This window comes from Vidua macroura, chromosome 13 (assembly GCF_024509145.1).
Source record: "Vidua macroura isolate BioBank_ID:100142 chromosome 13, ASM2450914v1, whole genome shotgun sequence".
Taxonomy (NCBI): Eukaryota; Metazoa; Chordata; class Aves; order Passeriformes; family Viduidae; genus Vidua; species Vidua macroura.
In genome coordinates, this window is record NC_071583.1 from 10,461,944 (window position 1) to 10,489,281 (window position 27,338).

General features: G+C 47.1%; 1 protein-coding gene across 6 annotated transcripts; it reads left to right on the top strand.

The window, feature by feature from the left end:
- Positions 1 to 825: 825 nt before the first annotated feature.
- Positions 826 to 26,834, top strand: SLC41A3 (solute carrier family 41 member 3). 6 transcript variants are annotated; one of them, XM_053989474.1, is made up of 11 exons: positions 826 to 911; positions 1,959 to 1,991; positions 12,728 to 12,835; positions 13,649 to 13,720; positions 14,526 to 14,670; positions 16,735 to 16,881; positions 19,492 to 19,636; positions 20,542 to 20,621; positions 22,353 to 22,487; positions 23,280 to 23,428; positions 25,866 to 26,834. In XM_053989474.1, the coding sequence occupies exons 3-11, from the start codon at positions 12,806 to 12,808 to the stop codon at positions 26,049 to 26,051; spliced, it is 1,089 nt and encodes a 362-aa protein (XP_053845449.1). In that variant the 5' UTR covers positions 826 to 911; positions 1,959 to 1,991; positions 12,728 to 12,805; the 3' UTR covers positions 26,052 to 26,834. The 6 variants fall into 6 exon arrangements, with proteins under 6 accessions (XP_053845449.1, XP_053845445.1, XP_053845447.1 ...); XM_053989472.1 differs by lacking the exons at positions 826 to 911; positions 1,959 to 1,991 and adding exons at positions 6,072 to 6,287; positions 6,646 to 7,088; XM_053989473.1 differs by lacking the exons at positions 826 to 911; positions 1,959 to 1,991 and adding exons at positions 7,002 to 7,088; positions 11,275 to 11,361.
- The last annotated feature ends 504 nt before the right edge of the window (positions 26,835 to 27,338 follow it).

The window sequence follows — 27,338 nt, forward strand, 5'->3', positions numbered from 1 at the left end:
TTTGAGCCAGGGGCACCATTTTATCTGTAAGAGCCCTTTAGGGTAGCATGACATCTGAGAGACTTCAGCAGGATATAAATTTGTTCTGGTACTGAGGTATGATTTAATATCCTCAATTGTTCTGGAAATTTGAGCTGCATGATTCAAGAGACTTGCATGAGTATGGTTACTCCAGTGCTTGATGAGATTTTTGTGCTTAAATTTGATGAATGCTGTAATCACGTTTCTAACACGCTGATTCAGAACGGGAAGGGGAGAAAAACGGAATCAACGGGAGCTTTGCTCTGCCGGTGGTGGAGACAGGCTTTTGCACAGGAAGCTTGCAACACGAGCTCTTGCAAATGCCAAAATGAGGAGGAAAAAAAAAGCCCTCCAACCAACCCAACAAAAAACACCCCGACGAACCCAAACAGAGGAAACGTCTTTCCGCAGCTATTAATTGCAGCCTCCTGTTTACGCTGCCCACGCTGGAAGCTGTCACCCTTTCCCTACCACCCTCCCCGGGCTCCGGGAGCGCCGGGGGGAGGGCGGGGGGTGCTGCGGGCCCCCGAGCGCCGCCGTCGCGGGGGCTGCTCGCCGAGCGACACCCGTCCTTGCTGGGAGCGCCCCCGCTGCGGCCGGGGGGTACCGGAGGGGCCCGGGGCCGCTGCCGGCGTGGCGGGGCGTGCGGCAGCCGCGGTGCGGGCACGGCGCCGGGGCAGGACCGGAGGCTGCCACTCACGGCGCCGCCTCCGCCTCCGCGGGCGGGGGCCGGGCTCGAACCCGCGGCCGCCGCGCAGGGCGGGCGCCGAGCCGCCCCCGCCGCGCCCAGATGTGGCGGGAGCCTCCCGCGCTCGCATCGCCCCGGCCGCGCCCGCGGGCCCGCGGGGACAGCCCCGGCACGGGCGGCGCCCGGGCAGCGCACGGAGCCGGTAAGCGCCGCGCAGGGACGGGGCCGCGGTTCTTCCTCCCGCAGAGCGGGACTTTGTCTTGCCCGTCTTTCCTCCCTCCCTCCCCTCCTCAGCCGCTACTGGGGCCTCCCGGCTGTTCCCTCCGCTCTCCAGATGTTGGGGCAAGAAGAGGGCTGGTCCTACCTGGGATAGCGCAGGGCCCCGGTGTGTTAGGGGTGCATCCTGAAAATGAGAGCATCAGAGAACATCCGGCAGAGGTTAATCCAGGCGAGGATGGCAGGAGGTGATGGGTGAAAGACTTGGGGCACTGCCTGGGCCAACAGTGGGACAGGCAGTATGAGTGACAGCTCTATCAAGAAAGGAGATTTGATGGCAGCAAAAGGGCTACTGGTGAGAATTTTGCATGTTTATTTTTTTCTTGTAAGATGCTGTGGGGTCATGACATCTTCTCTGTAGATAGATGAGTCATGTAGTGCATGTGTGTCAACTAAGGCAAAAGGAAGGAAAAGTATCCAGATTAGCACAAAGATCAAATAATTGTCTTGTTATTGAGGAGTGGTGGACAGCTATGCTAGGTAGTAAGCATAGTACACACCTGGACCCTAGTCCTTTGCTGGACTGTGGGATGCTAGGATATAAAGAAGTCAACTGCTCCCATTTCTTGGCTAGGGGTCAGGTCCTGGAAAGGGTTGGATTCTGCTGGGCTCATAAGATCTTTGTGACTCTCAGTGTGAGAGCTAGTAGGTCAAGAGTTCAGGCCATGTGCAGTGCCTTCTGCATTCTTCTGGGTGTTCTCAGGGGAACAGCCAGGATGCACAGCAAGCACTGCAGCGTGAACACAGGCCTAGGAAGAGATGCTACTTCAGAAAGGGAGATTGGTTTGACATTATACAAAGTTGAAGGTAAACTAAGTACTAGTATTTGGGCCAGCAGAGTATCTTGGGTTTGGGGAGTATGTGGTAGCTTGCCTTCAGGTTAATGGAGTGCACACAGTACCAAAGAATTTCCTGTCTCTCACCTACCTGATACTTCATTTTGTTATCTCACTGTTTCTGACTTTGTTTTCAGAAAAACTGTGATTCAAGAAAGCCACCATGAAAGGTGAGGAAGTTCGGCAGAGGAGAAAGGAGGGCAGGTCTAGGAATGGAGAGCGATCCCGGCACAAAGGAAAGAGCAAGGGTAAACACAGAGAGAGCCGACTTGGCAGCCAGGAGGCAGAGGATGTCACTCTGCATGCACAGCAGAAGCTGCTGGCTGAGGAGAAAGCAGCCATGGCAAAGTCACAGGAAGAGTCAGCAATCTCAATTTGCCTGCAAGTGCTCCTGCCATACCTCCTAGCTGGGCTTGGCATGGTCTTGGCGGGCATGGTTTTGGATTATGTTCAGGTAAGGGGAAGAAACTCATCTGACATACCTGTTGTGGGATAAGTGGGGGACTTTTCTTCACAGGCAGGGGATTTGGTCTGGGAATGGCATAGTAAGGGAAGATTTGCAGCGGTTTCCTATGCCAGCATGTCCCTCAAAGTCAGCTATTATGTACTGTGCAGCTCTCAAGAGACATCTGGTGCTTTTCTGGTGCCTTTCCTCCTCTGGATAAAAAAGAGAACACGGTACTAAAGAGTACATGAAGGCTAATTAGGAATGTGGAGTCCTAATTGATCAGTGATTAGGAATATGCAGAGATCTCCCCTTGGTCCTGGGAAGAGGGTGGGTGAGGGCAGCCTGGGGTGGCACAGTGCTTTCCTGCAGCAGACAGAGCGGTGACATCACTCACGGATGTAGCCCTGGACAGTCCTGCACCCGCTGCTTCCTTGCACAAGGCATCAGCCAGCCCAGCACTGTTAACATTTCATACAACAGCTCAGCCCTGCCAGTGCGCCACATCATTTTCTAAGGCCTCACAGCAGAAGACTTGAATTCCTTAAGTCCCATTCCTGACACTGTAGGGATCAGGATGAGACCTTTCCTCCTGTGGTGCAGCAATACAGAAATTTAAGGCAATGATCAGCACCTAATTTTAGACAGTTTAAAGCTGATTATGAATTGCCATGCCTTTGCACTCTGGGTTCCTCTAACAGCATGCCTTTTTGTTAACCTTGTTATTTGACTAACTAGCTGTGAGGTCAAACTACCCTGACCTATCTGATACGGTGACACAGAAGCTACAGTGCTTACATTGACAACTTTCACAAATGTGGAGCTGTGTTCCTTTGTCATTAACCCAGGGCTGATCTCCCTGAGCTAGAAGAGCTATAAAGGCTTAGGAGTGACACAGTATCCTTAACTGACCTTAGCATGTACTTGATACCCAGCACAATGTCTAGTCAGATCACAGAACACCAGGCAAATGCAGAACCCAGTGTCAAACTACTTTTTGTCTCCTCAGACATTATTCCCAAGAGCCTTGAACACTGAGCAGCCACTTCTGTTTTTATTTTTTAGACTTTCTAGAGCTGCCTGTTCCTATGGACCTCTGACATTAAATGTATGTTTCTTCCTACTGTGAGTTATTAAAGTGTGAAATGGATTGCAGATGGGTTTATGATGTTGGAGGAGGACTTTTCCTTCAATGTATCTTCCCTGGGAGTGGTTTTTTTTTTTTTTTTTTTTTTTTTTTTTTTTTTTTTTGGTTTTTTTTTTTTGTTTTTGTTTTTTTTGTTTTTTTGTTTTTTTTTTTTTCCTAGAGGGAACTGAGCTGCTGAGCTGCTAATATGAACAGAATGTGAAGCAAACCTCATTCTACTCTGAAACTGCAAAAGTCTGTTTTCTGTTTTTGCAAATACAGAGCTCACTAAAAACCATCATAGTAGTGCCTAAAGTATGGGAAATCAACCCATGCAACATCTCATAGGAAATGTGGCTTTTGGCAATTAGCACAGTGGTTGTTTGTGCATGACCATGGACTGCTTGAGCACATCTCATCAAGGACTTGCTGCTGCCCTTCCTTCCTGAGCCAGTCCTGGCCCTTGCCTGGCTGCTGCTGTTGTTTCTGTGGGACAGCAGTGGATCCCTGACAGTCCCTGGGCCCCAGGCACTCTCCATCTGCCTCCTTTCCAGCTCTCCACAAAGGTCCTCTTCTCTGCCCTTTCCTAAAGTGGAGAGGAGAAGAGCAAGGTTAGAAACAAAAATACACTGCTTGGTATAACAGAGCTCACAGTCGGGAGTGGTGGTGCTCGAGCAGCTGGGACGTGCAGTCCCTGGAAAGCATCGTTCTCCCGTGAGCCCATGGTGTTGGAATAGTGCTGCCTGCTGCCAGCACTGCCACATTGTGAGAGCATTCTGTCATTTCTGTCTCCTCTTTGCAGGGATGACAAGGTATGTACGAAACTGTGCTCTCAGACACTTGCCGTCTTTCTGTTCTGTTTTTTGTATAGTGCCAGTGGATGGGGGATCTAGATGAGGGTCAGGACTCACCCAAGAGGCTGTTTCTGCTTTGACTCCTCCAGGACAGTGCTACTTGTTGACTAGCTGGGAACATGAGGATAGGGTGTATCTGTGTGCAGAGAAGGGCAGCAGTGCACCTCTCCAGGTTTTGCCTTCTTGAGTGGCACAGCCATGAGCTGTTGGGTTTTTTTTTAGTCTTTTCACTAGCTAGTTGCAATCTTTTTCCCACTGTTGAGCAATGCTCGCATTCTTCTCAAACCTGATGTATGTTTTCTGGACAAATAAGGTATATTTCTTTGCCAGGAAAATGTGATGCATCTCTCTGCTGATAAATATGGTGTGGCTCTTTATCAGAGGTTCCTTAAATGCATAATAAAATGGCCCAGTGTACACACATGGGTCACCTGAACCAATTACCTCTCTGCATACTGATTTATCGGTTGAGGGCTTTTTATGGTGCTTGCTTAGCAGGAGAGAGATGGAGCGTGATAAACTCATAAACCCTGTCAGGCTGACGCTTTAGTACAGGATGTGTTGCTGCTGTGTTTTTTAATGTCATTTGAGTCATTCAGTCTCATTGATATTTCCTTTACATTAATGCTTCTGCCTGTCATCAATACAGTTAGCTGATACAGTGACATATGGGACTAGGTAGGCACATTATTAGGACTGGAAAATCTATGCTTTTGTGCAGAAATTTTGTCCAGAAATCGTCTTTTATTTCCTTGAAGCTTCTATGAATGACTAACTAGAACTGGGCCTTCATACTGTCATTTCTCTCTTCCCAGCTGGTATAAAGAGGTTGGGTCATGTGTGATTATTACAGGATTTTTATTAACCTGACTCTTCTAGATATTGTAGGACTTTTTTCCAGTTAGATTAGCTGAAATGTACTCTCCTGTTAGCTTTCAGCTAACTAGACCATTGTTAGGTGGTGGAGACACATGTACACACCAAGGCAGCTGGGAGTGGAGGAGGTTTTTGGGGCTGTACCTAAAGAACAGCCTAGAAAGCATGGAAGGACAAAGCCTCTGTAGCTTGCGTTTGTTTTCCACTCTGCCTTGCTTCCAGGGAGACCTGCTCTGTCACCTCAGTTGGTGTGAATTCAGACCAAAGAAACACTGTCTAAACAGCCGCGAGCTTCCTCAGTTCCCAATTTAGCTGCAAGCATGTCGTGTTCTCTCCAACTCCCCCGCACTGCTGGGGACCCTGTCACAAGGACAGAGTCCACAAGCCATTAGCCTTTTCCTCTCTGCAGAGAATGTGAGGGAATGGGTTGATCCATCCTAAAAGGTGGTTTTTAAAGCTTTTTAACCTTTTGATTCAATTAGTTTGCCCAAAATAATTATTAGAAAGGAGCCCAGGCATAATACCATGACTCTTTTCCCTACATGTCTGACTTTGAGCTGAAATCTTTACAGAGCAGGATACAAATTTTTTTGGCTGTATGTAGCCATGGTGCAGTTCTAATTTTTACCTTGTATAAGCTCCTTAACCATGAAGCCTCTGGGGTGAGACCCCCTCTCTCAAAGACAGTACTTCCTGGGAGCATGCAGGAGCAGCGTGTTTCATTTAGAACAGGAAGGGTGACCAGCTCACAGCGTGCCCTTTCTCTCCCTTGCCTGTCGTGCAGCGAGATTATGGAGCTACCTTAAATGAGCTCCAGCTAGGACTCTTATCTTGGCCTTTGCAAACTAGCAGAAAGTTGAAGTGATGACAGCAGATAAGGGTGCTCGCTTTTGAAGCTTATTGGCTGGTTCTCTGAACTTTTTTTCCCCCTGAGAGCCAGTCATTCAGAGGTACAGCTGGCACAGCCTGATTGTTCTGTCTCACGGAGACCATGGAGCGGACGCGAGGGGCCGGGGTCTAGAAGGGCAGATCTTGTGTCACCAGCCGGCTCAGCTGTGTCACCTGCCCGGGGACGAGACCTGCGTAATGCTGTCAGCTGAGAGAAACGTGGGCTCATGCTTTCCTTGACCTTTCTTCACCTTGGAGAAGTGCAGAATGGATCGTGGTTGGTAACTCCCCACCTCCTCGGCCTCGGGACAGTGAGGAAAGTTCAGCAGTGCTTGTGGTGGGAGCAGGGAGCTGGGCTGGTCTGCAGCAGGCTTACACATTAAACCGTCGTATCAAACGCGCGCCGCGCTCTGACAAGAAATGTAACCCGAGGAGAAAGGACACCAGTGTGTTTGAGCACGCTGAGGGATTCTTGTATGACTTGTTACTCTTTCAGTGCTGTAGCCTGAGCAGGTCTTACTGGTTTTTACCGAAGCGGTGGGAGCTGAATGGGGTGTGGGCTCGTTTCTATTCATCCACAAGCATCTCTACAATCTTCTCTTCTCTTTTTTAATTTCCCCCTGGATATAAATCAGAGAAATTGTGTCCATCGAGTTTGCTGCCACCTGGGCTCAACCCAGCTGAACCAGTTTTGGAGGATACCCTTGCTGCAATCATCTGGACGTGCTCCTAGGAGGAGAAGAAACTAAAGGAATTTGGCATCGTTGCTGTAGTTTGAGGAAAAACATTCCTTCTGACTTTGGAGAGAGCTACAAAGAGGATCTGTGTCATGTCCTGATCTCCCTTCATTTTCCTGCTGAGCATGGGGTAGCAGTGTGTGACCATGGTGGTCACCCAGTTACAGCTGGAACTGTGCTTCCATGGCAAGAAGCTGAGAGGTTTCACCTGCAAGTTGACCAGGTCAGCCAGTGGATTTCTCCCAGAGACTTCGTTCTCCATTGCCTCCCAGATTTTTGTGCCGTTCCTTCTGGCTGGCTTGGGAATGGTAGCTGCTGGCCTCTTGATGGATGTTGTTCAAGTAGGTACCTGTGATTAGGCAACTTGTAGTGAGAGGGTGGGCTAAGGCTCTGACCTTGAGTATTTGAGCTTGTTTGTTTTTAATGTGTGGTCCTAGCAGCCAGTCAGCAGCATGGCTGTGGGCTTTTTCTGTGCTGGAGGGACACCATCCATCTTCTTTAGATCAGTAGCTGGGTTCCTTGTGATGTGGGATACTGGTTTTCAGATGGTTGCCTAGCCTTTGCTGGGTTTGTTAGACTGGGTGCTCCCTTTTCTCTGTGGAGCTAAACACTTTGGTTAAGACTCCTGTGAAGCAACTGGATCAGGCTGCAGCATATTCCCCTGTTGCATGATATAATTTCTTTCCTTCAAAAATTGCTGATAAGGAGATCTAGGTCAAGGTTGTTATTAACTACCTGTTTTACTTAGAGGCAAGTTCATGCTTTCAGGTCTTTGCAGACAGCCTAATATAATCTTTGGTCTAGAAAGCATTTAGATACTGTGATGAGAGGTATGCCACCATAAAATGATTAGCATTGCCTACAAACTGAGTGCTTCTTGGGCAGTTTCTGAGGTGGCTATAAATTTAGAATAACTTCCCAACTGCTGGGGAGTGCTGCAGTATTTACACCATTGTTTCCCAACCAGGATTTGTCCCATCCATCTTTCCTTTGTACTGGTGGCACAAATAGAAATGCAAAATATGATCTCGTTTGGGCATATAATTGCTGGTAGATTTACAAATCAAAAGGCTGGCAGAGTTTCCCAAGGATATATCCTACACTCTGAGCTCACTGGAGTACATCGGATTCTCTGGCATTAATACCACAGGAGGAGCTAAATATGGGTACTTGAATGTTTGGAAAGACAATACCTTGCTTGTTTTTTTCTAGCACTGGAAGAAACAAAGAAGGCAGAGAAGTTGAACTAAAGGAAGCACAAGGAATATCAAAGAAGGGTTAACTGGAGTGGCACAGGCTGTTGCTGGGCTGTGTTTGTCATCTCCACCTTGTGCTGTGCTTAGGCACAGACCTGTATTGCAGCATTACAGAAGTTCTCAAACTACCCAAGATGTTATGTTGATAGGTAGCATTTGTCTCAAAGGAGAAAGACACAGCACATACCCACTCTGTACCTTAGAGTGAATAGGTCATTGTCTAGAAGAAATCAATTCACGAGCTAAGGACTGAGCTGTGTCCAAAAATGTAACTGTATCCAAACTGATGGGAAACACAGGCCATGTATGCGTACATTGCACCTGTCCTTTAAATAACAATGTGCAGTCTAGTTTGTGTATTTGCTCACTTGACTCATAGAAATGGGGTCAGGTGTAAACCACAACCACAGGAAGTGTATATTTTGGTGAAGTATGTTGAAATAGAAATGGTCAGTCTATGGGTTTAGCTCCCAGAGGAGGGAGCCCAGTGCATTGAGAGTCACAAATGGCACAGGAGAGATGTTAGTGAGGTGAGCTACCATGGTACCAACAACTCCACAGCTAAAAACAAAACCAGCAGCTGGGAAAATGCAGAGATCTTAGCCTTTATAGCTTTGGGATATTCTTCAGTGCTTCTTTGTCTTTGAGCTGTTTATTTTCAACTTCCTGCGAGTGTGAGAGATAGAAAATCACAGTCCTGTCCAACTAAAACCTACCTGACACTAAGTTTGTTTGCTTGAGGCCAGGTACCATAAGACTCATATTGCCAGGCATGAGGGCTCACATACTGAAACTACAGGTTTTTCAAGTCCAGGAGTCTGTGGTTTGCCCATTTTCTAGTGCTTCTTCTGGCTAAGGAATGTTTTGCCTTAGTGACTGGAAAACATTCTTAGGGAGCTCTGTGTCTGCCTTGGACAGGGAGATATATGGGCAAGCTTAAGGATGGTATCTAGAGCATAGATAATACTGAGTTTAATCCTGCTGTTCTTCTTTTATTACGTACAAAATATCTTGAAATAACTTGGTTCTGTGTTGTGAGTCCAGTTGATGCTGTCTTTTGCAGGGCTCATATTGCTGTAAAGAGAACAAAGTGTCAGTTGCTCATTTGTATCCTATCAAACTTCTCAGGATTTTAGCAGTTTCTGATCTGCTCTGGGATGAAACCAAGAACTGTTCATATTGCTCTTTAAAAGAAAAATCAACAGAACAGTTTTATCTAGCCCAGTTGACTCCAAGGCTCAGACCTGGGTCTCCCATGCTGTAGGAAAAGGATGCCCAAAGAAGTAGATGTTTGCCATTTTCTCTTCCTGAGTGTGCAGGGGATGTAGTCTCTCTGCAGAGCTGATAGCACAGCACAGGTTTTCTCCTTCTGGACATTTTTGCCTCTGTTCCAGTGATCCTTGGCCATCTGGATTCTGGGCTGGCTGGCATTGCTGGAGACCTTGCAGGGCCCTGCCAGTGTTTGACCCACTTTTGTACAGTAAGGTGAAGAATCATATTGAAGCTGGCTGGTCAGATTTCAAACCAGAGAATTCAGGAGGAAAGCTTCCCTTCCATTTTCCCTTTCCACGCCACTGGAGTGGGACACAGTCCAAGTAAAAGTCACAGATATAAGATATTTCTGTCCTTTGTTGACAAAAGCCCATGAGATGATTAGCTTTGAAAAGGATTTTGAATTGGCTTGCATTTTGTACTCTAGGATATTTTGATCTTTCTGTTGACTTGTTCAGAGTAATGGAAAACCCCTGAGGCTCCTGAGCTGCTGCCATGGGAGACTGATGTCCTGGGGAGGTAACAGGACAGGTTGGGTCTGTGAGGACTGTGTGAGGAGCTCCAGCAGGGCTGCACTGAGGCTGGGGGGATGCTCTGAGGCTGGGGGGCTGCACTGAGGCTGGGGGGATGCTCTGTGGCTGGGGGGCTGGCTCAGTGCATCCATGATAATCTCTCTTCCTCTGAGGGACCCCACGAGCAGATCCAGCTGCTATGGGTAGAACATGGAATTAACCAAGCTTCTTCAGAGCTGAGTTTTAGGGCTGAAACTCCATTATGAAAATAGGAAGTGGGAAAGGGTCCCTTTCTGGCTCTGTATCTGCCTGTGTGGGTTCGCAAAGCTGCATGGAATGTTTTTGTTCTTTCTAGGCCAGTTTTCATCTCAAAGGACAGAGACATTTCCTAGGCTTTGTCCAGGTGTCTTCATTCAGGTAGTTCCTTGCCTGCATGGCTCCAAACTGCCCAACTCAGCCACTCCTCCAGCTGACAGTCCTGCAAATTGATGGCACAGGCATCATCTGTTTATTCTGTATTTCTGCAGTCACTAACACAATGAAGTCCTGGCTGTTGTGGTATAAATCATTAAGAATCTTTCCTTAGGCTCTAGATGAGTCACTAATGAGACTCAAATAGAGGCAATTAAGTCAGCTTTTTTTTATTAGTACAGTTGTGTGATGATTAATTGTTCAGAGCTTTCAGGTGTAATTATATGTAAGGCAGAGTGACAGAAAATCATACCTCATATGCTGAAGCTTCTGTTCTGATGGCTTGAGACCTGCAAAATCTATTCTGTCACAAGGATTGGATCTTACCTAGATATACCAAAGTCTTATTTCCCAAAGGTGGCATGCACAGAAAATACAAACAGTTGAATTTTCCTGTTGCTTTCTATTTATGTCTTTTTATGTGCAAAATATGCAAGGTCTTAAGTGTGAATTTCTGCATGCCTCTGAGCTTTAAATGACTGGGGAGTTTTACATTGTGACTGTGAAGTCTGTGTTTCCTCTTCTTTCTTTTGAAGATGCCAAAGATGTGTTTGGATCTTTATTTGTAATTAAAGAGAGAGGAGAGAGGGGGATATGAATCTTTAAAAGAGATGTCCACCCCTAGCTTTTCTCAGGTATTTAAGTTCCATGTTAACAAGTTTAAACAAAACTGTAGTGTGTCAAATAAGGAGACAATTTTTGTGTTGTTGGTTGTTTATGCAACAGTAAACATACCTTGAACATTTTGAAATGTGCCTGTTTCCACCACTGCCAGGAAAAGTGCCTTTTTTATATTGATAATAACGTTTTGCCTGTTATCTGCACTTCTGAGGTGCCTTGCACCACATGCTCAGGACTGGCTCAGCCCCAGTTTCATTCATCCTGACTGAGAAGGAAGCTGTTGAGGTCTTCCCAGCAGACAGATACCACCACCTTCCCACAGCTTCCTGCAGCTTCCCATGGCACAGCCAGAGAAAAACACCGAGCTGTTACACCCTGTGTGTATTTCCTAACAGGCTGGCAGCTGAATGTGTCACCATTTGTTGAGTCTGTCCAACCACCTGGATATTCAAGTTTATAGAATCCCAGTGGATGTGAAAAAGGTGGGTAGGGATGTGCTGGTTTGTTTTGTCCTCTAGTGCCAGAATTCAGGACCACAGTGGGTATGAGCCAGTGACAAGTTGGAAAGAAAAAACAAATCCTTCACATGATGTGCAGCTAAACTATGGAAATCTTTGCCACAGGGTGGCACATGGGTTGGAGGGGGGAGTTTGGATGAGAACCTGAAAGAGAAAGCCTTTCAACACTGGGAATTGTGCAGAAAACCCCCACCAGTTCAGCACCCTGTGGCAGATAGTCATAGTCTGGCAAATACACAGAAGAATTATCCCATTTACTTGTCATTTTTGTAGATTCTTGTTTTATACACCCAAATTGGATTATTGGCAGAGCTAAGGATGGGTTAGATGGACCTTTGATCTGACTCATTGCAGCCACCCTTTTTTCCTTGTATTCTGCTCTTAGATGTCAGGCTCATTACTTTTCCTTCATGCTGAGTGGCCCCATTCTGTGATTTCATCCTGATTTAAACCTCTCTGGCTACAGCAGGGCTTTGCCAACACCCTTGAATGCACAGAGGAGGATTGAATTCTATTCCTAGGCACTGTATGGTACAAAAATTAGAGAACACATGTCAGTCAATAAAGTTTCTTATGTTTTCAGATTGTCTCTGGCGTTGCAGCTGGTTCAACAGCTTTGTACAGTTCGGCTTCAGAGGAGAAACAACAGTCAAGATATTGGCCCAGCAGTCTGGCTTATGAGATATCTTAATTCAAAACCTTTTTCCAGCTGTACCGAGAATGTGCTTGGTAACAGGAAGATTTAGGAACTGCCAGTGGAGAAGAGATGCAAAAATCTCATTCCCTCCCCCCACCAGTCTTAGATGCTAGACTAGAAGTTTGGTAAGAAAAGACAGACACAACTTCTTGTTGTGAGATCATTTTCCAGATTTTTGTTTTTGTTCTTATGAGTTTGGTTTGCAGTAGAGGTTCCTAGGTTCTAGTCACAGAGGTTCTAATCACAGAGGTTCTAGTGTCAGTGCAAAGGATGGAGAACATGCTCTATTTAATTTGCCTTGTGAACCTTAATTACTTTTAACGTTGGTCTAGGCTGATGCTAAAGGCAGGTTTCAATTGGTGGGTTTCCAAAATGTTCTGTTGCCCCTAGAAGGAAAGCTCCTTCCCCATTAGGGTAGTGCTTTGTTGTGCATGAGATGAAAAAGAATACTGCAAGCTGAAAATTCCTTCCTTCCCTCCCAAAATGCAAAACATAAAATGCATCTGGGCAGCATCTGCCCCTGTGTGCACAGGACACCTGGAGGTGGTGAGAGCAGAACCTGCTGCCCTGGGGTGCAGCAGCATTGGACTGGGCAGCACCACAAGCTGAGGTCATTGCTTTGTTTCCTTGCAGCACTGGGATGTGTTCCGGACAATTACAGAAGTGTTCATCCTGGTTCCTGCCTTGGTTGGCCTGAAGGGTAATCTGGAGATGACACTGGCATCCAGGCTCTCCACTGCTGTGAGTGTTAACAAGCTGGTGGGGAGTGTTGGGAGGGGGGTGATTAGCAGGAGACATCGGGAGGTTCTTCATTTATGTAATCACACTGTGTATGAGAGATGCCCTTTTCTGCTAACTAGAAACTAGTGGGGTGTGAGCATTAAAATAATGTGTTTGCCCTCATTTTGTAACTGGAACAGAGAATTTCCATCTGCACTTTGAAGGTGAATTAATCCCTAGGTGGCCACTTGCTGATATTTGGGGCCCTGTGACACATGAAGGAGACAAAGCCAGGGCTCCACAGCTGTCAGCTTCAGTACTGGATTGCTTTTCTGTGGGTATTGATCCTTGAGGGCTTCCCAGCAATCCTACCTTGGGGGGAGCAGACTGAGGCTTCTTGGAACCTGCAGCAGCTTTTGCTACTCTGTATTTGATCTCTTCTATCTCCCTAAGCAATTTTGTTTACTTTGGTCTTTTTTTTTATTATGCCTCAGGAGAAATTGTAGTTTGTCAGAGCAATTTAGGGGGAAAAAAGGACGAAAAATGGTTTAATTTATTCAGCTTTTTGTCTGTGTGGGCTGTGGTGGATATGCCCACTTCACTTTTAGCTGGGTGCCCTGCAACACCTCTGCACCTCCAGTGTAAGCCTCCAATGCCCCTGGGACACTGGGCTGGTGGAAGTGTCAAGAAGGAAGTGCTGGGACGGCTGGGAGATGGTGACCTGCATTTGCCTCTCTCTGACAGCCCCTTTCCCTCAGGGAACAGGTGAAACTTCCTTCAGCAGCCACCTGTACCACAGAAAGAGCTTTTCAGAGTGTCTCTCTTGACTCCTAGGCTAACACTGGACAGATGGATGATGCCCAGAAGCAATGGAAAATGGCCACCTGCAATTTAGCCCTTATCCAGGTGAGTCACTTCAGCTGGGAGATGAAAAAGTCCCTTTTCTCTTGCTATGTTGCAGACCAGCAGCATCTGTTCCAGCAGTGCTGAATGCACAGCTGGTGATTTGGGGCAGGTATCCTCAACACAGCCAAGCAAAGCCAGGACTTGACCTCCAATAAAGCTCTTTGTGGCCCCAGAGCTTGTAGTTTAGCTGTAAAACACATCTAGACATTCATTGCCTTTGTGGACAAACTGAACTAATAAAACTCCTTTTGCAGCAGGAGCTGTGGCACAATCCCTGCTTCACAGCAGCCCCTGGATAAAGCCTGTCATTTACTGGCAGTGTGTGGGAATCAGCCTTGGGCAGGAGGGGAGAGATGGGAGAAATTGTCTCTTGTAAAGGCAATTCTTCTGCTTGTTAAAAGCCAGGAGCCAGCCTAGAGTTTGCACATGGCAAGACCTCAGGGCTGGCAGCATGTGTCTGTGTGCTTTCCCTTATCTCCCTGCACAGCTCCAAGCCTCCCAGGAGTGCAGAGCTGATGGGGAGCCCATTTTTGTCTTGACCAGGGCTATTCCTTTGCTGATGGACCCAGTGTCCTTTGCTGAAGTGTTATCTGCCCTTTGCAGGCCCCCAGAGATTTTCTCCAAACTTTGTCAGGATTTCTTTTTTTTGATCTAGTGGAGCCTTGCAGGGATGCTGTTTAAATACTCAAACAATCAGCATCTGTGCCAGGCTTTGCCCTCCAAGCTGTGTGGCAGCACTGCAGTCGTGTGGAGCCAGGGCTGCCAGGACAAGATGTGTGCTCACCAGCTGTCCTTTGGTCCCCAGGTCCAGGCCACTGTGGTGGGACTCCTGGCTGCTGTTGCTGCTGTGATCCTGGGAGCCATCTCCAAGGGTTCTGTGGAGCTGAGCCAGGCTGCTGTGCTGTGTGCCAGCAGCGTGACCACGGCCTTCATAGCTGCACTTTCCCTTGGTGAGTGGTTCTGGTCCCTCAGATCAAACATGCAGCACTCAGGCAGGGAATGAACTGTCCCTGTTCCACCAGGGAGGCCCAGCTGGCATGCCTCTGGTCTGGCACAGGGAGGAGGGATGCAGGGACCTGTGTCTGCTGCTTTCATCCTCTCTGCATCCTGCCTTTGCTTCTCTTCCCCTATGATCTGTTGCTCCCTGGGCCCTCAGCATCCACAGGCAGCAATCAAAATGTGCTTCACCTGACCCATGAAAAATGCCCCAAGGTGGGCATGGCTGTACAAACACCCCCCACTCCGTGTCTCTTGGGTGTCACATGAGCCATCTACATTGGCCCTTTCCCAGGGGAGGGTGAAATATTGTCACCCAGGGAATGGAGGGTCTGTTGGCAGACAAATCCAGACCAGGCTCGAGATGGACTTGGGTCACCCCACACCCTGAGCAGGGCTGTGGCCAGCCCTGCAGTTTGCCTGCTGTGAGCTGGGAGCCTGGCAGTCCTCTCCCCTGGCCCTTCCTCTTCCAGGGGAACGTGATGGGCTGGACAGCAGGAGCTGTTCTGTGTGGCCTGAAGATCTCCAGTTTGTAGGTCTGCCATAGGAGGGCAGCATGATACCCTGAATAGAGCAGCTGGCACAAAAGATACTGCAAGTTTCCTAAATGAAGGGGACAAGTTAGAACAACTGCAGATCCCGAAGCTGGAATCAAAGGCTGATTGTAGATACCTTTGATGAAAAACGTGGGATGAGGCAGTTGTTAAATACCAGCAGCTCAGCTTTCATTACTCTTCCCTACAATCTCCCTGCTTGGTGTGGTGCAGAGAGGCTTTGCTGCTGTACTGTCTCAGGTTTGACATCAGTTGTTTTCCCTGGACACGGTCACAGGCAGCCTGTGTGTGGGTGTGCACGATGGGAAGCTGCTCTTTTTATGGCCAGGGAGGGAAGCAGCATGAACTGTGCTGAGGGGAGCGTGGGTGTTTGGGAGGGCTGCTGTGGAAATGTCATGTTGTGTGAGGATGTGTTTTTGTGTTGGGGATGTTACATCAGGGAAGATGCATATGTAGCATTTCTTGTGGTAGAACTGATGCTCCTGTGCATGCTCAGCTTTGGAGGGGCTGTGCAGACAGGCACAGAGAGGTTGTGAGCTGGAGGGAATCCCCATTTCTTGGGCTTCCTTTGGTGCAGTCTGTCAGCCACAGAAGGACTTTGAAGGGATGTCTTATGTCTTGTCTCAAGGCTGCCTTTGCTACTTAGCAATGGAGCCTGGCCAGGGCTTATTCCAGGTGCTTCTTCCACAAGCCTGTGCGAGATCTGATAGCTGAGGGATTCCCACATGTTCATCAGGGTTTGGGGTTTGTGCTCCTAAACTTACTTGGGCAAGCAAAACCTCTCTTCTCCCCAGCAATGCTGAAAAGCAGCTCAATATTCCAGGTGCACCTCAGAGGACAAGGGAAGAGATGTGGGCCACCACGATGACCCATTGACTCTGGAGCTGCTCACAGCATCAATATTCATCCAGTGCAAATTAAAGCAGCCCCAAAGGCTCTGGGACATGAGGGCTCAGTCTGGTGGCTGGGCTGAAAGGCTAATGCAGGCTACTGTAAGGAAGCTCATTGCTCCTTGGTGATTCAAACTTTGAGAAATTTCAGTCTTTGTGTCATGGAATCCAGAGGAGGGGATGGCACCAAGAGGTTGCTGCATGCCTGCTGTGTGCTTATCTATGAGTGTGCTTCGTGCCTGGTCCTGCTTCAAGGCAGCAAAGATTAGGCTGCTCAGGAGGGGAGCTTCTACATTTGGGCTGCCTGCTGGTATCTGCTTTGATCCCTGGAATTTGCTTGTGTGCCTCTGGGCCCTTGGTGCAGTTTATAAGGACAGAGTCATGCACTTCAGGCTGGTGAAAACAAAAGGACAAATTCCTGGGGGTGTCCAATCTCCAGCTGCATGGGGCTGTTGTGGGTAACGTGCTTCTTGCTTCTCTTAGACCCCCACGTCCCTCTGGGAACCAGAACAGCAGCTCTGGGGTAAAACATAGCCAAATGCTCTCTCTGATGCCTGCTCTGTGTCTTCTCTAGGTCTGGTGATGATTGGTGTGATCATTGGAGCAAGGAAAATTGGGATCAATCCAGACAATGTCGCCACACCCATAGCAGCGAGCCTGGGAGATTTGATAACCCTTTCCCTCCTCGCAGGAATCAGCAGCACACTCTTCAAATACATAGGTACAGTGCTCAGCAGGGAACTGCAGCTCAGCAAGGGAGCTCACAAATCCTTGTGAAATTACTGCAGGCTGCCTCAGCATTTCTGGCATGTTTCAGAATGGAGGCTGTCATGCCACTGGGGTAGAAAAATGACCAAAGAGGCTTTTTCCAGACTGTCTTTTAGTAACAAACTGGAAGGCAGAGCCTAGTAAACACAACTGGGATTTGTCAAAGAAATGACCAGCATGTATTGTGCAGCTTTGGAACAGAAGGCTGACATATGTGACACTGACTCTGTTCCTCGATCTGTCACTAGCCAAGCAAAACTACTTCCTGTGCATGGGTAATAGCAGGTTCTTCTTCACAATGCAATTTCAGGGGTTTGGCACTAGTAAAATATTCTTGTATCCTCTCACGTGGAGAGTTACGGTAAGCAAGATATTCAGTTGGAGGGAAGTAGTCTGCAGTGTTTGTGCCTGCAGGACTCTGAGCAGGAGTTGTGGTCTGGGGTTAGTTGTGCTACTGGTTGCCAAAGGCTTGGGCACCTGAGACCCTCAGAAATTCAAAACATTGGTGATAGATGTCTGTTGCTTTTAAAGTGTTAGGCTATTGACTGTGAGCCTAAGCTAGAACAGAAACGGGAAAATAAAAAAATCCAGCAAACTCAATTCCATTTGAAACCCAAACTGTTGCTTCAGACTGAGCAGAAGCAGTGAGGCAGCTGTTCTCAGTTTGTATAACTCATTCCATGTGCAAGAACAAGTGAGGGAGTGAAGGAGCACACACTGCAGGGAGAGGCCTATGAATCGCTTCCATCCTGTCCTCCTTGAGCTTCAGAGGTGCTTTTTTTTAAACAGGATTTTTCCATGATGCCATTGCACCTGTCTCTGTAATGCTAATCTCTCTTTCAGTTGCTGTGCCTCAGATAGTATCTCCCAGGGAGCACAGGGCAGAACAACATGATAACCTCTATGGCTGTGACCAGAGAGCATTTCTGGGGTTGCCAGAGTAGTTTAAAGAGTCTCTTGAGATGGAAAATAGTCAGCACACAGACACCAAGTCATTGGGAGCATGAAGTGAAGCAGGTAGAAGTATGGCACTGCTGATGGTGCTTGAACAAATCCATTTCCCTGCCCAGTGTGTAATGAGGTACAGGTCACACTCTAAAAACTTCTGGGTCCTACCAAAATGTATATGTATCCTTCAAAAACACTGATGAGTCTGTAAAGTTTGAAGTACTGTGTGCCACTTGATGCAGCACCTTCTCCTTCTGCAGAATATCCTCTTGCCAGAGAAGATTCTAATTTTTTTTTTTTAATTGCCTCTGGTCCTTCTCAGTCCTGCATAAAGGAGATACAAACTGTGCCAAAGGGTTTCAATTTGCTTATGGGCTGCCTGTGAGAGAATGTAGCAGAACTGGAATGTGGAGCCTGAAGACCATTCATCCTACCAGGAGCCTTTCTGTGGGCTCTGATAAGGTTTGATCAACTCCAGTGCTCTGTGCCTGCATTTTTTAAGACGGAATTAATTGCTCACAAGCACATGTGGTGTGGGTAAGAGACCCAGTACAGCAGCTAAGTCTGTCATACAACCCACCTGTCCTGGATGACTCCAGAGGGTGAAGTGCACTGACAAAACTCTTAACTGCCAGGAGGAGTTGCATTTCAGTGCCCACCGAAGCCACTCAGGAAGAGTTGCACCTCTTTGTGTAAGAGCCTTTGATTCACAGAAGATGCCATCACGTCAGTGCTGTCGCATCCAGGTAGCCCAAGGCCCTGGCAATGGTGTTTTTAAAAATGCACACTTTGAGCTGCTTCATCTCCCAGATTACCTGCAAAGCCAGCATTACATCCCACTGCCTTTGGCCCCAGCTCAGAGACCAGATGGAGAGCTTTGTTGAAGAAGCATTTTTGTATCAAAAGAGGGTTGGCATCAGCCCCATTGCTCGAAGGTGTTTCTCACGATTCTGAGTCAAGTTTATTTTCTTTTAGTGCTGCACATCTACTTATTTTTTTAATTTCTTTGCTTTTAAAGATCACTCCAAGGCTATGTCTCTGCTGGGTGGAAGAAGTACCTAATGGAAACACATGCAAGTTAACACAAAAGAAATCCCAGATCTTAACTGGCTTATATGTGCCAGAGAACATTTGTTCCTATAGAGCAGACCAGCTGCTCAGCAATTCTGTTAGCTTGCCTTCTAAAGTATTTCCTACCTCTTGTTTTAGGTGAAGGTATGAGGTGTGTGCCCTAAGTGGGATACAGCTTCCACACAGGAGTTTCCCTCTTGCCCTGCTGTTTGATTTGCACCCTGAAGCCAGAAATTTTGCAACTTTTTGTCTTTCTTAGTTGGAGATGGAATTGGAGAGTTGTTCATCTTCAAATATAACTTGCTTTGAATCCTGCTGATTTTCAAACAGCATCCTCTAGCAGTGAATTTCAGGGATTAATTATGGATTTCTGTGGTGGAATGAGGTGGTTTTGTGGGGACTATCATGCTTCATGTGATTTTTCCTCTAACATAACTCAGTTGGAGCAAGAGCCCTGCTGCATTTCTTCCCATCTTTGTACATTACGATGTTGGCAACCAGTGAAGCTTCGGGTATTTAATTCAAGATTTCTTTTCCTTGCCAGATGTGAAATACCTTTCTCCTCTGATCTGTGCTGTATTCATTGTCATGATCCCTCTCTGGGTTGCTATTGCCAAGCAAAGTCCTTCCCTGGCCGAAGTCCTGAAGTCTGGGTGGCAGCCGGTTATTGTTGCCATGAGCATCAGCAGGTAAATGAGGCACGGCTCCCAGCCCTGTGTGCACACTGCAGAGACACCCTGGGCTCACTTAGAGGGCCACCAAAGGTGACACTGGCAGGGACAGCAGGAGGGTATTTGCCCAGAGCTTCTCAGCCATTGGTGACTCTCCAACAGACTCTCTTATGAGTCTGTAAAGTTTGAAGTACTGTGTGCCACCTGCTGCAGCACCTTCTCCTTCTGCAAAATATATCCTCTTGCCAGAGAAGATTCTCATTTTTTTTTTAATTGCCTCTGGTCCTTCTCAGTCCTGCATAAAGGAGATACAAACTGTGCCAAAGGGTATCAATCTGTCTCTCTTATTTGTGAGACAGCTGATAAGGAGCCCCCAAAGGACTGGAAAAAGCAAATCATTCTAAGTCTCACTCACACATCCAGGCACCACATGGGTGAAAGCCAGGAAACTGAAAGCACAGATGATGATCATCACAATTTGTCAGGCTTTGTTCATCACAAATTGTCAGGCTTCAACCTCATTCTTATCCAGCTGTAAAGAGAAAATGCTGGTAAATGTAGAGCCAGGTAGTTCCTTCTTCCTGTGCTACATCTTTCAGTTGAGATCTGGAAGAGAATTTTTAAAACCTGCTAAGTCTAGTATAGAAGTGTAACAAAACTTTGTGGGAGGATGATAAGGCTTTCCTCACTACCTGTTTTGCTTGGGTGTGGGCAAGGAGGTCCTTCTGAACTCATTATGCTGTTAACAAAATCTGTAGTGCTTTCTGTAGGGGGAAACTGAGCTGTAAAAGGAGTACATGGTGAACAGTCCAGCCCTGGCACTGGGGAAGATGCAGTAACCCATGTCAGTGTGCTATTTTCAGTGTAGGAATTGCCCTGGGAAAAGATTGGTCCAACCTCATTTGCTGTCCTTTTCTTAACAGCATTGGTGGGCTCATCCTGGACAAAACTGTAACTGACCCAAACTTTGAAGGCATGGCAGTTTTCACACCTGTGATTAATGGTAGGTTGGGCATGGGGGTTCTGTGCATGCTTTTATTTATACCTCCCCTTCCTCCCAAGGCTTCTGGCATCCACCATTGCCCCTACAGAGAGATCAGTGTCCAAGTCCCTGCTCCCATCATGAGTGGAAGTGAAGCTACTGGTCCTCATCACGTTCCTGCTTATGTTTTGAGCAAAATAGCAGTGAGGACAGAGCTGTGCAAAAAGGTTAACAGCATCTCTGAGAGCTACATTGACACTTTTCATAAAGTCAAACCTACTGGGATGTCACAATAAATCCATTTTCCCTTATTTCCTTCCCTCCACTCAGTAATTTGTGTGGTGCAATCGTCCCCTATACAGAATGTTGATTACTAGTAATATAATTAGATTATACACGTGTATGTATCTGAAAGATTATATGCATGGATTGGATATAATTTTATTTATATATATATATGTATATATATATATATATTTTGTGTATATTTATATTTATATTCATTTATATTTACATTCACAGTTCTTTTATACACACACCTATCAGCACAAACTGCTGGGAATCCTGGTATCACTGAAGATCCACTAGCTTATTTTTCTGTTATTATAACATTCTTGTAGGACAGGCCCATTCCAAGGAAAACCCAGGTTCCTAGGGCCTCATGCCATCCTCAAAGCATGGTGTCCTGTTGCAGTGCCAGAGGGTGTCACCCAGCTGCCACCTTCTTGGATCTGCATAAAGACAACCACCTTGCTGACAGGAACCTTTCCAGCATGGTTAGTCAAGGAGCCTGCTTGGGAAAGTCAACAGCCATTTAGTTGAGCAATGAGAGCCCCAGACGTGGCTCTGTGGGGACAGGTGACCCGTTTGGCAGAGCTGCTGGCACAGTTGTGCAGTGCTCTGTGTCTTTGCACAGGCAGCTCTTCATTCTGCATGTGCAAAGCGTGGCAGTGCATGGCTCAGGTCCCATCTTCAGCTACAATGAGACAGCCTGAATATTTTCACTTTGATTCCTATCTGGAAAATCTCACATCTAATAGTGATTTCTTCTCCAAGGAAGGGAAAATAGGAGAAGCCTGTAGTATCTGGCTCACCATTATCCTTTCTGTGGCATTCCACCCTGAAAATACTTAGGGTGGTGGAAGTTTGCTCCACAGATCATTATCCCTCTATTTCCTACTGGAAAATGCAGCTGCTTTTTCATGTTTGCTACAATTAATCAGTCTGGAATGATTTAATTTACTTTAATTACCTAACATTTTTGGGTTCTAATTCATTCTCGTGATTCCTTCTCATTTAACCAGTGTGTTAGGTACCTTCAGACAGACTCTCTGTGATGTTTTGTTGTCTTTTAAACAATCGTGTTTCTCTGAGTGAGTAAATCCAAGAAGTGGCCATGAGCAGCATCTGCACTGCTTTCCCCTGGTGTTGCTCACAGACTGTGTCAAACCAGGTGCAATTACATCATCTTCAGAGGCCATGTGGCATTTACATCCAGTGCTGGGGAGAAAGGGAAAATGTTTTCAGCCAGCAGTCAGAAGAATACAATTACTGGAGCCTTCCTGTTTTTTAGGAGCTATTTCTGCAAAGTGAATAGTGCAGCACCCCTGGGGATGCAGGGATCAGGTTTTCTCTTTCTCTCACTGCTGCACTCAGTGAATGCAGATTGACTGACCTTAGGCTAGGTTTTGGACTGATGTTTTTTGCTGTGGTGAAGGTGGTTTACAGGTTTTCTGTGTTTTGTCCTCACAGGTGTTGGAGGGAATCTGGTTGCCATCCAAGCTAGCCGAATTTCTACATTCCTTCATTTCTGGAGCATGCCTGGGGTTTTGCCATACAAGATGAGGCAGAATTGGCCCAACCCATGCACTACATTCTTCTCATCAGGTAGACCCTGAACCCTTGGTGTCCATGTCTCAAGGCCTGTCATCACAGATAGCTCCATTCCCAAGCCTGGTTGGTGAAGGACTAGCTGGGCTTCAAAGGCAGAACTTTCCCCTTCCTCAGAGAATGCTCAGATCAGAGAGGAAAAATCCTTGCAGTGGGCAGCATGAAAAAAAGGCTTAAGGCATATTTGTTTACTGGCATGCAAAGAAAGTGGCCTTCAGGGAGCTCTAAAGAAAGTAATTGAAAAAGAATCTTAGATTTGATCTAACAGAAAGTCATTTTAATGGCCAGCCTACAGCCATCACCTGTGGACAGAGCAGTGAATAGACCATAATCTTGCTGAAAATCAGCAATTCCTCTATCGTCAGCACTGGAAATACTTAAGCATCAACAAAACTCAATTTAGGGTCTGTTTTCTTTACAGAGTTCCTCTTGATTTTCCCTGTTAGGTTGAGAGTTAGTGCTAGATCAAACTATAAACTGGGAAAATCTGTTGCAGTGAGGCAGAGCAGAAGTTGTGGGAGGCAGAGAGCAGCTGAGAGGAGTGTTTGCAAGAATCAGAGTGGATCAGCATGGAGCACAAAACCTTTGGCATGTAGTTTCAGTGCTAGACAAAGCTGCTGGGCTGATCCTGCAGATGCTTCCTATGTTTGTGTGATCTAGAGAAGGCATTAGCAATGAGGTTGGTGGGAGGGGCAGCCCCAGGTTTATGCATTAAAATATGCAGTGTCCTGCCCTCCCCTCACCCTCCCCAGCTGCTGTTACCCCTGTTCCTGTCTCTGTGCTCTGCAGGGGTGAATTCCAAGTCCGCCCGGGTCCTGTTCCTCCTGGTTATCCCAGGGCACCTCGTGTTCCTCTACACCATCCATCTGCTGCAGGGAGGCCACACATCCCTGTCCTTCACCTTTGTGATGTTCTATCTGGCTGCTGCTTTGCTGCAGGTAAACCCCAAACTCTTATCCTAAAAGAATCTATCAGATAACATAAAACCAGCATTCCCCAGGTTAAAGAGGAGTGACAGTAAAACATTCATCAGCAGCCTCTGTTTCCTGTCATTTCAGATGAGCTTCTACCACGAATCACGTACATTCTGTAGCTCCAGTAATGCTTCACCCAAATTGCCAGGCTGTAGTTTCCCACATGAGCACAGCTGTGCTTTAGGGTGAGCGAGGGATCAGGCACGAGAGGAGGAAAAACTTCTCAGCATCCACTGAGCTGCAGTAAGTGTGCAGAGACACACTTAGCAAGAAGTACCTTGCTTTAAAATGTTCACTCCTTGAGTCTCTGAGCTCCAAGTATTTCCAGGCTGCCACTAGTCACCTTGCCACTAGCAAGGTGAGAAGCAGTGAACTCCAGCCAGCAGGTTTCCCCACCCATTTTGGAAACCACTGTCAGATGTTATGGTGAAGACCTGGGGAATCCCTCTGGGCAGGGCCATGTGGGCAAAAAACAAAGGGAAAGCTCAGGCCCTGAGCAGTTCATCTTCAAAAGTAAAAGTTCCTGGTAGGCAATGTGGAGATCATCTGATTTGTTCTGCTTGTTCTCTTTTGCTGCTTTTCCTGCCCTGTAAACTTTATTTTTCTCACTCAGAAGTGCATGTGACTGTTGCCTGAACTCACAGAGGCTCTGACTTCACTTGCCCTTTTAAATGAGTGATTCATTAATTTGCATGATGAGGTGGCTGACTCTCACTTTGCCTTACAAGCAGCCTTGTGTCTGAGGGTGAATTCCTTGTATGTGTAAACAATCAGTTTTTCTCAACCTTTGCACAACCCTAAGCCCAGAAGCAGAGCCACAGTTTAAAGGAAAATATTTATTCTTTTTATGCATCGAGGTAACTCCTCAACCAAAGCCAAGCATGAAAATACAAGAGTAAATGACAACATAAAGAGCAGCATCCCAGCAACACCACTGACCCTGAAAGACTCCTGTGGAGGCCAGTGGAGGAGGGTACACTCAGCCTGGCCCTTTTTTCCCCTCTGTTATACTCTATAAAGAAAGACAGAAAGAAAAAGGGTTGGGATGAAAGTCTGGGTCAGTTGGAGGAAGCCCAAGATCAGAGGCCCAGAAAACATGACCTCAGAGGAGTGATTGAATGGACTGGGGTTAACTAGTCCAAAGCAAAAGAAAAAGTCTGGTTAGCAGCCTTTAAACTGCTAAATTTCTGTAGGAAGGGACAGAATAACATTTGCTATGTGGTCATTAGGGGAGGAAACATGAAATCATGGATTTCAAATGGAAAAAGGCAGATTTATGTTAGGCCTTGGGAAAAACAAAAATGGGAGGGAAACAAAAGCCATGGGGATGATTGTTTTAAGTGTGGCATCTCCATCTGCGGGTTGTTTAGCACAAGTTAAACAAATTTTCCATCAGGAAAGATGTGGATGTATTTGATCCTGAATTAAGGAAGACAAATGATCTGTGTAAAACTCTCAAGTTTCCAGCCAGCTTTAGTTTCTGTGATTCTGTTATTTAATTTACTTCCCCCATCTCTCCTCCTCCCTCTCTCCCAACCCAGCTTGCAGTTTTCACCTTTAGAAATGCTGCCTCAGGCTTTGGTTCCTGATGTGCTGTGGTCTCCCATGGAGGGACCACAGATGTGGGGTGCAAATTCTCTCTCCCTTCTTAATTCAATTAACTAGACAGTCTTTAATCTTTAACCGAAGTATTTTTTTCTGCCATCTGTTTATCAGAATTGGGAAAAAATAAGAATTAAAAGAAATCACAACAAAGATTTTTAAACTGTTGAGATTAAAAAAAAAAGATTTTTTTTTTAACATGTCAGTTCTGCTTGGGATATCTTTGATGTAAAAACTGCCTCAAACTCCAGTTGTCCACTGAGACTTTTAGGAAAAACAAACTAGACATGATCTGAATTTGTAATGGAAAAAGGAAGGATGAAGAGGAAAAAGTCTGGCTACAAACTTGTCCTTTGATGTTGCCTGCATATTCACAGAAACCCTTCATATGGGGGAGTGAGTGGGAGCACTCCCATGCAAGGCACAGGAATAGGAACTGTACCTTTGGGAGATGCTTTTTGGTGGCCAGGCTCTGTTTGGGCAGGCAGTGCTGGTGAGCAGCTCAAGCAGGGTCTCCACACTTGTGGCTGGCAGCAGAGGGCTGTGGCACTGTGGGTTATGTGATGCCAAAGGATAGGAGCCAGCTACACCCGTCCCATCCCATCCCATCCCATCCCATCCCATCCCATCCCATCCCATCCCATCCCATCCCAGTGAGGAACCTCAGCTCTCTGGGGAAGGTGTGAAGGCTCAGTGATCCCTGTTAGCTCTGGTTCCCTGGCCATGGCCACGTCACTGTGGCTTTGAGCCCAGGGTTTGTGTGTTACCTTCTCTCTGCCCTCCTGTCTTGCTCTCCCAGGTGGGGATCCTGCTCTACGTGGCCGACCTGATTGTGCGCCTGATGTGGAGGAAGGCTCTGGACCCAGATAATTTCTCCATCCCCTACCTCACTGCCCTGGGTGATCTCCTGGGCACTGGATTCCTGGCCATCTGTTTCCGCCTGGTTTGGCTCATCCACGGCACAGATATGAACCTGGGCAACTGAGAGTCCCCGTGCTGCTCTCATCCCTCGTGTGACACGGTGCTCCCCTCCGGGACACCGGGGCACCTGGCACTCGGTGCTGGCTCACCTGGCTGGGCTGGGCCTCCCCTGCCACCCTGCCACCCCCCTGCCCTCCCCATCGTGCCTTACAGCTGGGCCCACCCGCCCCGAGGAGTCAGCACCCACAAACTCTGCCCTTGCAAGTGAGCAAAGCGGATTTTAGGTGTGAGCACCCGCTGCTCACGCCTGCACCTGGCAAACAAGGCAACAAGGAGCATTTGGGCCACTGGGAGGGAGGGAAGGAAGGAAGGAAGGAAGGAAGGAAGGAAGGAAGGAAGGAAGGAGCGAGCATTTGGGCTGTGGTCTCAATCCCCAGCACTGACACAGCCCCGAGGCTGCCCCAAAGCCTGCTGAGGTCACTGCGTCTGATCCTGCAAGTGGATGTTGCAGCCCCTCCATCAGACTCTGACTCTCCACCAAGGGAAGTTCTTTATTCACCCCACTTTTCTTCTGCTCCTGGAGTAGCAGAGCAACCAGGTCTTTAAACTTGTCTTGTCTCCATCGCTCAGAGGCTCAGGATCTGAGGCAGTGTGCTGCTGGCCCATGCCCAGTGGGAGGTTATTTAGGGATACCACCTACCTGCCCTGACAGCATCACTAGTGTCTGACCAAAAAGCTGGTTAGATTGCATTTTGAGGGCAGGATGGTTTGTTTTTACGGTTTATGAAATGTCCAGTAGTTAAAATGTTTATAGAAACACACACATAAATAAAGTGAGTAAAAAAAAAAAAAAGAGTAATGCTGTGTATTTGTGGGTAGCTTTTTTTTCTTGACATGACTCTGCCTGTTTTTAGTTCTAACTTGTCAGGTAGAACTTTTTGTTTTTTTCTCATCCATCCAGGGTTGGACAACACAATTTTAATAGGGCTTCAGGAAAATCAGTGTTTCCTAACCAAGAACGTTTTGCCACCCATATGTTTCGGGTTAGCATTAAAGCCTCTCCCACAGTCACCATCCACTCATTTACAATTGCTCTGGAATGAGTCCAGGAGCTGCCTGTGTTGGTCTGGGTGATGATCAGGCACTAGGCTGTGGCCAGTGACTCTTCAGGTCCTTGCTCCAGGTAGCAATCTGGTACTACCAAGGACGTGCCAGGGAGGCTGGAAGCAGCCAATTCTCACTGAAATTGAAGAAGCAACAGAGTCCTCCAGATAATAAGATGCTGAAGAGTCAGGAACTGAGGAAATGGATCAAACATTTGAAAAACGTCACTAGGCCTCACCTTTATTAA